Source organism: Caretta caretta, chromosome 1, assembly GCF_965140235.1.
Source record: "Caretta caretta isolate rCarCar2 chromosome 1, rCarCar1.hap1, whole genome shotgun sequence".
Lineage (NCBI taxonomy): Eukaryota > Metazoa > Chordata > Testudines > Cheloniidae > Caretta > Caretta caretta.
Genome location: NC_134206.1, coordinates 109,306,889 through 109,320,196, shown reverse-complemented (window position 1 = coordinate 109,320,196; position 13,308 = coordinate 109,306,889). Strand labels below are relative to the sequence as shown.

General features: G+C 44.6%; 1 protein-coding gene across 5 annotated transcripts in view; it reads right to left on the bottom strand.

Annotated features, from left to right (window-relative positions):
* Nucleotides 1–13,308, bottom strand: part of NAXD (NAD(P)HX dehydratase) — a 71,381-nt gene that overhangs the window by 46,250 nt on the left and 11,823 nt on the right. For all 5 annotated transcript variants that reach the window (XR_007357310.2, XM_048855149.2, XM_048855129.2 and 2 more), the window contains exon 5: nucleotides 12,961–13,049. Coding sequence is in view for 4 of the 5 variants with exons in the window: in XM_048855149.2 (XP_048711106.1) it covers nucleotides 12,961–13,049 (89 nt within the window). In the remaining variant the exon portion in view is untranslated. The remainder of the gene's footprint in view (nucleotides 1–12,960; nucleotides 13,050–13,308) is intronic.

The window sequence follows — 13,308 nt, the reverse complement described above, 5'->3', positions numbered from 1 at the left end:
GTAATTACCTAACACGTAACCTTGTTTCACTGAAGATACAATCTTGCAGGATTCTCAACCAAAGTAAAAACTAGACACCCCCACTTCTTACTGGTCACTGTGTTGACCCCTTAAGTCAGTGGTTCTCAACCTAGGGTAGGTGTACCTCTGGGGGTACATTAACTCATCTATATATCTGCTTAGTTTTACAAAAGGGTATATAAAAAGCACTAGTAAACTCAGGACAAACTAAGAGTTCACACCGACAACGACTTATTTATGCTGCTCTATATACTATCTCGGCAGTTCTCAAAACTGTGGGTCGCAAGTTTGTCTTTATGGGATCGTCAGGGCCGACCTCAGACACACTGGGACCGAGGGCAGAAAACTGAAGCCCAAGCCCCGCCACCCAGGATGGAATGCAAAGCCTGAGCAACTTAGCTTCTCGTAGTGTGGGGCCCCAGGCAATTGCCCTGCCTGCCACCTCCTAACACCGGCCCTGAGAGTAGGAATAGACTCAATGTGGAAAAAAACATCTCTAAGGTGCCACAAGTACTCCTTTTCTTTTTGCGAATGCAGACTAACACGGCTGTTACTCTGAAAAAAACAGTTGTTGCTGTCACTTCACTGCCTCCCAGAATGACAAGACTCACAAGTGAAAAACAGACTCAAGTATCACGCTGAAATGTAAGTACAATATTTATATTCCAATTGATTTATTTTACAATTATATAATAAAAAAGTGATAAAGTAAGCAATTTTTCAGTCATAGTGTGCTGTGACGCTTGTATTTTCATCTCTGATTTGTAAGCAAGCAGTTTTTAAGTGAGGTGAAACTTGGGATGTGCAGGACAAATCAGATGCCTGAAAAGGGTACAGTAGTCTGGAAAAGTTGAGAACCTCTGCCCTAAGGAATGCAATTGCTATCCTCTAGACATTCCAGTCAGTGCCTTCAGCTGATCACTAGCCTAAGCTCCCAGAGAGAAGACTATTCAAAATGATCAACACAATCAAAAATGAACCTCAAAAGGGGGAAAAATGAAAAAGTGCAAGAGAAACCTCCTTCAAAAAACAACCATCAGGCTCTGAGGGGAACTGGTCAGAAGAACAAGAATAATGAAAGATGAGATCTTCAGAGAAGCAGAGTTATGAGAAACAAATGTTCTCTTATCCAACAGATATTACCTCTGCAGGACTCCTACTCCTGAAGCGTAAGAAGCCCTAGGAATGTCCCAAAAGAATAGCATTAACAATATAAAAAGGAGCCAGGAATTTCTTACAAGTCCAACATATAACATTTGAGAATGCAAAAAGGATTAACAATCCAATGCAAAAATTGACCAAATGAAAATTAGGGATGTCCCCAAATAAAATCTTTTTTTGAGTGGGGTGACTGGGCAAGAGTTTGGATTCCCCTATGGTGGGAATGAAAATCTCATAGTGAAAATCCACTTGGAGGTTGAATCCAAGTAATAATACTTTGTAAATCTGAAGCATAAACTATACAGTTGCTTTGCAGATATCTGCAATCAAAACATTCCTGAGGCAGGCCAAAGTGGCAGCTTTTCTTCAAATGCTGTGAACCTTTAAGCATCTGCTTAGCTCCAGGCTAGCCAAATAATAGCAATGTGAAATACCATCAGATTTTTTTTTGACTAAGTTCCCTTAATAATGGTAAATTAAATGATAGATATAAATAAGAAAGAGGAAGTGTCCCCATAGTGGGATCCAAAGGCACCTTCCTGAAAGGCCCAGCAAATGTCTCCCTGATTCTCCCCTGGCTACTGGTAAAAAGGGCAGAAGTATGCATAGGTGTATTTATCAGCATCTTATGTGCTTGTTATTCTTCCTTCTTTGTACACCCAAAATACGTATGAGACAGTCTGCAGTGAGTAACTAGGAACTGTGGAAGGTGATAGAAAAATAAAGCCATAAACTCATAAGCAAGAGTGTGGCAAGACTTGCTAGTCCTGAAGTTTGTTTTCGTTTTCTTTTGTAATCAGAGTTCTGCATCTGCCCAAATGGAGGCTAATTGTTGTGCAAGGAAGCAGAGCACTGGCAAGCCAAGGTGCAGTCACCCAATCAATAATTTCACTCATCACTGGAGAATGTGTTTTCCAAGTCTTGCTCATTAGCAGTGCACTCTAAGGGCAGGTCTATATTTACAATGCTGCATCAGTGCAGCTGCAGCACTTCAGCCAAGATCTACTATGCCAGTGGGAGAGCTTCTCCCGTTGAGGTAGTTAATCCACCTGTGATGGGTTCCCCCCCCCAGAGTGCCAACTGGAACTGGGGTACCACTGAGCCCCCCGCAACTCACAAGCCTGGGCTCCCATTCACCCTGTAATGCTGTGAGAAGCTGCAGACACGCTCCCGGTCTCTCACTTTCACCAGCACAGAGGTAGTAACACAGCTGTAGTAACACGCTGACAGGCTTTCTGACCAGTCCCTGCATGGGAAGGCTATACAGCTAGGGCACTTACCAGCTCCCAGGCATACACCCCTCTGGAGGGTAAACCCAAATTATACAGTCTTGCGCTGCACAGGGAACTGTGCAGCGTAAGCTCATGAAATTTGCTCCCTCCCTCAATGTGGAAGAAGATATGCAACAACTTTCTGCCCCAAGTTATGATTTCCACACACTGATTTTAGACAAAACAAAAACAAGTTTATTAACTACAAAAGATAGATTTTAAGTGATTATAAGGGATAGCAAACAGATGAACGCAAATTACCTAGCAAATAAACAAAAACACAATTTAAGCTTAATACACTAAAGAGATTGGATATGAGTAGCAAATTCTCACCCTAATTGTTGATTTAAGCAGTTTGAAGAGATTCTTGAGGGGCCAGCTGCACTTGCTCACAGCTTAAAAACCACAGATATTCCTTTCGCAAGCTAGAAATCCCTCTAGCCTAGGTTCTCCCAAGTTTAGTCCTTTTTCCTCAGGTGTTTCCAGGAGTCTCTTTGGGCAGGGAGTCAGTGAAGAACCACGATGTCACTCCCCTGACTTAAATAGCTTTTGCATATGGCATGAACCTTTTGTCTCCCATCTTGGTTCCCATGCCTTTCAGTGGAAAAATACTGGTATTCCAAGATGGAGTCCAGTACCAGGTAATCTGGTCACATGCCCCTGTAGTGTTATAGCAGCCATGACTCAGAGGCTGTTAGTAGTGTCCTCAGGAAGGCTCCTCCCCACCCCCCCCAGGAGATTAGCTTCTTCTAAGACCTATTGTTCTCCCTAATGGCCCTTCCCAGCCAGCCATCTAGACTGATTGCATTCTGCCTTGTGGGTGTTCCCCAGGTGTAATCACATTTGTAAGAGATGCATAGACAATATTCCTAACTTCAGATATCAAAATGATACATCCATACAAATAGGATAATCATATTCAGTGCATCATAACCTTCGCAGTGATATCCTACAGGATCCATCTTGCACAAAACACATATAGTTATGCCATAATCATAACAATATCTCTAGAAGAACATGGGGCGTAGTGTCACACCACCTCTGCAAGAGATGTTAGTTATGTTGATAGGAGAAGCTCCCCCGTGAACACAGTACTGTCTATACCGTGGGTTAGAACAGTATAATGGTGTTGGTCAAGGGGTGTGGATTTTTCACACTTCTGTGTAACAGTTATACCAATGTATGTTCATAGTATTGACCTGGCCTAAGACTCATTTAGGCAACTCCAAATAAATTGGCATAAAAACTACAAAGTTCTGTTATATAAAATCAGATAAAGCCATTTATATTTTTTAAGTGGCCAGTTTCAAAAGTCTAAGCAGAGTCTTATCTTCAAAGGTAAGAAAAAGTTTCTGATATGTGACTCAATGGGCTTCACTTGTGTTTGTCCAGTGTTTCAGGTAATTATATTAATGCAAACTGAAATTTAGATCTGCTGACATTTACACTGAGGCACCTTATACAGTAGATAAACAGATTTAAAACCAGCACACAGTGTATAGCTCCCGGATTTAAGTAATCTTAGAAAGTGGAGTAATTAACCAATATGCCAAATCCTGGGTGAGGTTGTGATGGGAAGAGAATATTCTGGGCAGATTAGCTAGAGAAAAGTGTGGGGGGAGGATTTTCTTTTTATCGTGAAGTTATGTGAATCTATAAACTCCTACAACTGATCTATTTGTTAAACGTATACACAATTATTCTTGCAGTAAATTGACAAATCTAAATTTTATTTCAGAAAGGCTATGTTTAAATATGTTATAAAATAAATACAGTAATTGTATGTTCATGAAAGATACCAGACTGACAGCAACCAACAACGATGTGCTGCACAGGAAATGCAAGAGTACCTACACCGTCCACCCAGGTGCCTCAGACTGAACCTGGGATGGACCACCTACCTGGACAGAGGGTACTTTCATCTTGGCTTACTAAATGTTTGATCTCTTTTCTGAAGCAGACAGGGGAGTGTACAGTAATAATGGATTTTGTAGTAGAAATCTGTCTGTCTACCAGGGATGGAACCAAGTCCACTAACTTTTCATACAGATCACTGAAAAAGACATCAGAAAGCAGAAACTTTCAGTATTTAATATCTTGAACTGGATTTGAAATGGTGACCTTTATGTGAAAAGCTCTATAATCCCATTACCAATCCAAGTTTCCCTCATAAAGGGCCTTAATGAACCAGATCAAATCAAAGTGACTTCACTGGCATGCTGTGGGTCAGAAGGTACCCGAGAACCAAAAAGACCTATCTGAATTTTAAGAAATGGTAATTTAAAGGGTTACACTGAAGTAAATTCAGAATACTAATACTTTTATTCATCAACCAAATTGTGGTTAATTATCACAGTGGACTTCAGACAAACTGGATGACTTTATATAATATCTGAGCTGCAGACCCCAGGTATACCAAGAGTTAGTTTCATCTTTAATGCCCTTGCATTTGTGGACTAGGTAAGCAAAAACAAAAACAAACCAAAGAAAGAGGGGGTTCTATATCTTTAACATCAACCGTTTTCTTCATGGATTTACCAGTAACAAAACCACCACTAGAGAATCTGGCAGGCTTCACCTGCAGACTAAAACAGGAGCCATGGTGGCAATCCAGTAGTGCAGTTCCAAGAGCACTGAAGTTATATGTTCACAGTAAGATACTTTGTTTAATAAATGGGCTGCCACATTCTGCACCAGCTTCATTTTCTAACCTCATGACAACAAAGACATGGATGACTCTATCAAGATCTGCATCTGAAAGAAACAGTCACATTCATCCTACCAGGCAACAACGGAGAACCAACAAAATGAGCACATTTGGCCACAGTTGCTAGTTGAACATCCAAGAACAGACTTGGGTAGAGTTTCAGCTAGTTAGATTTCAAACACTGGATCTTTTGTTTCACTGTGCCAACACGATCAGAGGTGATACAGCCATCGAACTGTGTACGGTCAACACACTATTGTGATCCATGTCTCCTTATTAACTATCCCAGAGGTATTATATGACTGTTGGGCAACAGAAGTGACAGAATACAGCCCTATGTACACTGCCAAAGAGATCCCTCAGGACAAATGAGCCACTGCCTAACTGTCCTCTGAGGCTTCTCACACAAGAACAAAGCCACTCAAGAGCAACTCTACCCACCTTGCCAAAGACTATCAATACAGCCATTTTATAGCCTGCACTTGGACATATCCAATTCTTTATCTGAGTTACAACATGGTTTGGTTTCAATCACACTACCAATTTTAATTTGTTGCAGCAATGCCAGGGAACAGCCATATTGGAACCATGTACCTTGACTCAGATTTTTTTTTAATAGTTTAGATCATCATGAAACAGGGGCCCTGACCAGCTGCAGTCATTAAAAATTCTAAGCACTGGTGGGCTGACAATTTCAACTTCATACATTTTACACTACCTATAATTTTCTTGTACTTTTAAAGTGGGGTACAGTAGTTACAATTCCCCTCTCCCCCCAAAAACCATATATTGTTGCTGGCACAGATGGCTGCCATGTAAGAACTTAAGAATGACCATATTGGGTCAGACCAATGGCCCATCTAGCCCAATATCCTGTATTCCAGCAGTGGCTACTGCCAGATGCTTCAGAGGGAATGAACAGAAGAGGGCAATTATCAAGTGAACCATCCCACATTGTCCAGTCCCTACTTCCGGAAGTCAAAGATTTAGGGACATCCATAGCATGGGGTTATGTCCCTCACCATCTTGGCTAATTGCCATTAATGGACTTGATGCAACTTTAACTATAGCATTGCCATTGTAAAGACAAACACAAGACATTAAAAAAACGTTGAAGAGAACTGCTGCAGAACTTTTACAAACCCCACTAATTCCTGGAATCTTCTCTACAAGAATTATAACAAATCACTTTTACCCTAATTAGGAAAAAGTTCACACAGAGTCTTGATTATTTACATACAAGACCTATGGTCTAAGTTGCTGGTCTGTGGGTAATACATTGGCATGCAACAGCCATAGGTCCTAGTCCCTGAGCCAGTCTTAGTTCCCCAGGTTGGCAGGGGCTCAGAGTATGACTGCAGATGAGTGAGGCTAGGCTTTGCGGAAAAAGGAGCACTCAAATTGCTCTGAAATCACCCCTGTAGTAGCACCTTTGCTCTTTCAGGGTGGCTGGCCCCAGTCCAAAGTCTCACTCAAAGCAAAGGTATGTTACATTTGGGGTGAATCAGGTGGACCTTTTTCTAGGGTGTAGTGATGGTTAAGTACGTAGGAACTAATGCTGTATCTGCCAGACTTCTTGCCTAACCTTGCAATATTCTCTCTTCTCATACAGCCAGCTGACATTCAGGGGCCAGATCCTGCCCCTTAAGTTTTGTAATTGATTTCAATGGGTATGGAATGGAGTCCTTAATGAGGTAGTGAGGGCCAAGATGCACCACTTGCCTGTCTCTCTACTGAGTAGAGTTTGAAACAGAGTCCAGGATGTTCCAAATCCCAAAGTGCACATATCACACACCACAGTTTTGGAGCATTCAGCGCATACTTTTGGTTGAGTAGGCCTGTATGCAGCGTATATCACTGGGGCCCAAAAGCTGCTAGGAACTCAGACACTTGGAAGGCTGGGAAGAGAAGGAGGTTGGCTGGCAAGGGCATGCACAGGAATAAAAATCTGGCTGCTTTTGGAGGGACACTTTGTGTGACCCCTGCAGCTGGAGGACCTGCCTCTCCACCTCACCCACCCCCCCGGCAGCCAGCGGAGCTGCTTCTCCCTTCCCATCCCCTAACGCTGGAGGATCTGCCTCTCCCCGTCATGACCCCAGGGCCAGAGGAGCAGTCATCTCCCCACTACAGCTGGTGGAGCTGGCTCTTCTCCTCCTCCTCCTGTGGCCCCAGGGCCAGAGGAGCTCACTCTCCCCTCTCCGGTACCAGAGAAGTTCTGTGCTCCCGCTGATGGGGGGAGGAGAAGGAAACCTGTGCTGCCCACCCCCGCACACAACCCTGTTGAGTGTGCAAGTCAGCAAGCTGGAACTTACTTCACTAGGAGGGTGGTGAAGCACTGGAATGCGTTACCTAGGGAGGTGGTGGAATCTCCTTCCTTAGAGGTTTTTAAGGTCAGGCTTGACAAAGCCCTGGCTGGGATGATTTAGTTGGGGATTGGTCCTGCTTTGAGCAGGGGGTTGGACTAGATGACCTCCTGAGGTCTCTTCCAACCCTGATATTCTATGAACTGGGACATTTATCATCTGTACTGCAATAGCACGTAAAGGCTCCAATAACGACCTCAACATGCTAGACCGGGGTTGGCGAACTTTTTGGCTCAAGAGCCACATCTGGGTATGGAAATTGTATGGTGGGCTGTGAATGCTCACGAAATTGGGGTTGGGATGCAGGAGGGGGTGAGGGCTCTGGGGGAGGTGGGGGGGGCCCAGAAATGAGGAGTTCAGGGTGCAGGCGCGGGCTGGGGCAGGGTTTGGGGGGTCTGAGGGCTCCAGCTGGAGGTGCGGGCTCTGGGGTGGGGCTGAGGGATTTGGGGTGTAGGACGGTGCTCCAGGCTGGGACTGAGGGGTTCAGAGTGTGGGAGAGGGCTCCGGACTGGTGCAAGGAATTGGGGCACGGGGGGTGCGGGCTCTGGCTGGGGGTGCAGGTTCTGGGGTGGGGCTGAGGATGAGGGGTTTGGGGTGCAGGAGGGTGCTCCAGGTTGGGACCGAGAGGTTTGGAGGGCAGGAGGGGGATCAGGGCTGGGGCAGGGGTTTTGGGCATGGGAGGGGCTCAGGGGTGCAGGCTCCAGGCAGCGCTTACCTGAAGCAGCAACAAGTTCCTGGCCAATGGGAGCTGTGGAGGCAGCGCTTGGGGCAGGTGCAGCATGCAGAGCCCCCTGGCTGCCCCTACGCGTAGGAGCTGGGGCAGGAGGGGGAGGACACAACACATTGCTGCTTCCGGAATCCACGCGGAGCCGCAGCGCGCGCGCACACACACACACACACAGGCCCCTGACCCTGTTCCCCGGCTGGAGCACAGGAGCGGGGCAAGCCCCAGGCCCCACTCTCCAGCAGGAGCTCAAGGGCCAGATTAAATCGGCTGGCAGGCCAGATGTGGCCCACAGGCTGTAGTTTTCCCACTCCTGTGCTAGACACTGTATGTGCCTATAATGACAACACAGTGGGCACCCTGAAGAATTTACAGTGTAAGTATGCGATGACATAAAAAAGATGAATATGATGTGAGATGGTGGGGTGAAGAGGGAGATTGTGATCCAGGCACTATGGGCTCAAGTTTTGCAGCATGTGCTATTCAATTCCACAGCAATGTTAATTAGGTTACTTTGTTGATTTTTTTGCATTACCTTGCCAAATCCTCTCAGAAGGTGCAGCAGTATATTTTACAGAATCCCTGGATAAAGGAGAAAATTACTCCTGATAAGGCTGAATGTTTAGGTTCCCTATAGAGCAGGGGCGGGCAAACTTTGTGGCTTGAGATCCGCATCGGGTTTCTGAAATTGTATGGAGGGCCGGTTAGGGGAGGCTATGCCTCCCCAAACAGTCAGGCATGGCCTGGCCCCCACCCCCATCCAACCCCCCCTGCTTCTCTCCCCCTGATGCCCCCCCTCCCCGGACTCCTGCCGCATCCAACCCCCTGTTCCCTGATGGCCCCCCAGGAACCTCTGCCCCATCCACCCCCTGTTCCCTGATGGCCCCCCAGGAACCTCTGTCCCTGACTGCCCCCCGCTGCCCCATCCAACCCCCCTTCTTCCTGACTGTCCCCCCGTTTCCCACCCTCTGACCGCCCCAACCCCTATCCACACCCCTGGCCCCTGACCACCCCCCCGAACTTCCCTGCCCTCTATCCAACCCCCCCCCCCGCTCCCTGCCCCCTTACCGCGCTGCCTGGAGCACTGGTGGCTGGGGGTGTGGCTGCACCAGGACAGGCAGCCACGCAGGACAGAGCACCGGATCAGGCTGGGCTCTGCAGCTGCGCTGCCGGTGGCGCAGTAAGGTGAGGCTGCGGTGGAGGAGGAACAGCGGGGAGGGGCTGGGAACTAGCCTCCCGGGCCAGGAGCTCAGGGGCCGAGCAGGATGGTCCTGTGGGCTGTAGTTTGCCCACCTCTGTTATAGAGACGGCTACTATTACCCAGCTCCTGGGATGTAATGGGGGAAAAGGAGTATGTGGCAGCTAGGTAAAGCTCTATCGTTCCCAGGCCTCATGCTGCTACCCTTGCCTCACTGGGAGGGGAGCAGGCACCCTGCCACCATCTGTCCAAGTGGCAGATGGGGCAATGGTCTGAAACTAGGAGTTGTGGTACACCTAGGACTGCAAATTACCCAATTCAGCCCCACATCCTTTGCGGCTCACAAGGAATGGAATTCTACCCAGTTCCTGCAGCTCATCAGGTTGGCCCTCTGCCCTAACAACCTTCCTCCTCAAACTTTGTTCAGACCCCCACGCCATGACATTTTGTATCCTGGGCATGAGTGCGTGTGCCTGGCTCCCAAGGCTCATCAGCTCAGCCTCTGGCTGTCACATACCTCCTCTGACCCACACCTTCAAAAGATAGGCAAAGGCCATCCTGATGAGCCCAGAGAGCTTTCGTTTCATGTTCCAGCTTGCACTTTTAAGGAGAGCAAGGCAGGAAAATGTGCTACTTATCGTAATGTACTCCCTCTTGAGGTGAAAGCAGTACTAAAAGAGGAAGCTGCAGTCAGCTCACAGCAGAGCAGAGAGCACAAGATGTCAGACTCCTGACTGCACTAAAAGGGGGCATTGTACAGCAGTCTGGCAAAATGTCAAATTCTGCAAAATAAAAATCAGTGAACACAGAATACACAAGGCCCTGATAATGATTGGCATAACAAGCAGGGTCACAGAACGTCAGCTGCCTAGCCACTGTCATGCATTATGCAGATATCACAGCAAAGGTGACCTTTAATGAGGGGTACGAAGAAGGACAATGCAACAGCTCTGCAAACTTTTATAGGGAGCGCCTCTCATTCATAAAGAGAGATAACTATGCAAGGGATGTTTGAGAGGAAAAAATGGACTGATGGGTTTTGCTGTTGCTGGAAGAGGAGAAACAGGGACTGACAGCTCAATACCACATAAGAGATGATATGTAAAAGATGCAACTAAGTCTTGAATGGCTTTAAAAGTGAATGTGGGCAGTGTGTGTTTGACACAGACAAAACTGGATTTAAAACATTCCATCAAGGCATTTGGGAACCCGCAAAAATGCACAGTGCTCACATTTATGAGGAAAGACCATTATTAAGATCACAAACAATTCATGGAGGTCACAGAAGAAGGGAGGGGAAACAGGGCTGGGGCATGGGGTTGGGACTCCCCTCCCAACAGGTAAGATTTAGTCACAGGTATTTTTAGTAAAAGTCATGGACAAGTCACAGGGCTGTGACTTATTGTTTATTGCCCGTGACCTGTCCATGACTTTTATTAAAAATACCCATGACCAAAACGTACCCTTAATCATTATCTCACATTTGGAGGCAGGAGAATGGGTAAGAAGTCTTATAGGGAGGTAAAAATTTTTTTTTGAAAACCAAACCTGAACATTGTTTGCGTTTTTATATCTTAAACTTTATTCAAGTTTAAGTAATGTTCCCAGCAATATCCAACCATACTGAATAAGTACACCTCTCCCCCGATAGAACGCGGTCCTCGGGAGCCAAAAAAAAAATCTTACCACGTTATAGGTGAATCCGCATTATATCAAACTTGCTTTGATCCACCGGAGCACTGCTTTACCACGTTATATCTGAATTCATGTTATATCGGGGTAGAGGTGTATATTAGCTGACTGTTTCTGCCAAGTCAGTTTGATGTGTAAAAAATAGCGATAGACACAAACAGTGACAAGGCTTCACACCTAACATTCTATTTGGATGAATAGGGCAAGTTCATTCACACACACACACACACAGAGCATTTGTCTTTTTTACAGAATTAATAGGGCAGTGCATCAGATTAGCGTCAAAAGGTTTTCTGTGCAACCAGAGGGGCAACTTTTTTTTTTTTTTTTAAATTGACAGTTTTATTCTACAGAAGACACTGAGCTAAAATCTGTGTGGAAAGAAGAACCCATAGGAATTCCACATATAGAAATTTAGAGAGAGAGAGAATCCGTCACTTCATGAAGATCCAGCAATCTCTCCTTTCTGACCACATTATCTCATTTTTTCTTACGATACCTTTTCATTACCACAAACTAGCCAACGGTACTGTGTATCAACTCCTCCCACATAAAGTCACATTGGTTACCCCAACTGTCATAGCTCCACTGAAGTAAGTGAAGCTGTGACAATTTACACCAGCTGAGGATCTAGCCATTGGAGTATAGACATTAGTGTGGTTGCACCAGGGCAATGCAAACAACTCTACCTTGTCTACACCAGGAAAACAAAAAGGTGTGCTTTAAAAATAATTTTTAAAAAAAGCCCCTCCCCCCAAAAAAATCCTGATTGCTTACTTGTTTTAAACATATTTTTCCAATTTTCACACAGAAAACATTTAACATCTTTAAAATGGGCTAACTGGTAGCAGTCAATCCCAGGCTTCCCTTTAGGGTTGATCACTTTAAAAAAAACATGTTAGCACCCTTTTTAAAGTATTAAATCCTGTCTACAGTAGCATTTATCAAATGTTTCGATTCTTGTTTTTAAAGCACTGTTTTTTCTAGTTTATATAAGGTTCTAGTGTGTGTAGAACTGATTTACACCAATGCACTGCAATTTGTACTGCAAGCTTACTGTAGGCCTCACTTATAGGGCTCTAGATCTTGATTCTTACTTGGTACATTCATTCCTAACAATTTGCAAAACCTAACCCAAACAATGTCGCCTGTAAGATATCCAGTTAGTGACACACTCCAGCCAACAACTGAAACAAAAACCAACTAACCTCTCACAAATTCATATAAGCAGACCTTGATATTTTATACTGAGTTTAGTTAACAAATGTAGTCATTAAAGGGTTATCTACAAGGTGAAACATTTAAGAAGTTTAGATTAAAAAGAAAATCATAAAAAATTAAAATCAGTTTCTCGTGCAGTAATTTAGCATGTATAGTGTCATGTCCACAGTGGTGAGAAAGTAAAACTGATGCAGAACCAAGAAGGAAAAAAATTGGGATGTGAGTGTTTTATTTTGGCTTTTTAAAAGAGATTCTAAAATGCGGACTTGTCCCATACTCAGTTCTGGATTTTGTGACTGCTCTCGTTTAATGCATTACAATTACAAACACATCAGCAAGCAAGCTGAAAGAATAACGTTTGCTTTTTTAATTTGTGCTTTGACAGAAACACGCACGCGCAAACACACGTACATGGCTCTAACAGGTCAGAATCTGCACATGCTCTTAAATGAAAATACGCAATACATAATCACTTTCATAACCTTTAATTCACCTGTCCTGTGATTCAGGAAGAGAAACATTGTAAACCAATGAACTATCACACTGAAATGTTCAATCTTGTAGTCCTGACTTGATAATTTAAAGAAAAAAAAGTTACTTACAGCACTGGATGAACAATCAGCTCCGGACTATATGACTTTATTACAGCTGCTGCATCTTTGGTACAAAATACGTGGGATAAGTCTGCACCCTAAGAAAGAAAATTTGCAGAATTACCATTTGTAATCTTAGTAGTGCATAAACAATTATTCCAATAGCTATTCATTGAACAACTATGGATTCCTACTGCTTGTTAAATAAAGCAAACTTGGCACTTATTTGTTCCATCTTGACTAGCATTCAATAGTTTGGAGAGAAATTACTTTATTTCTTAGCTCTAACTTCCATGCTAAATTGCATATTTACAGATATACTTGCTTACTGAACAGGATTATGGCAAAAATCAGTGA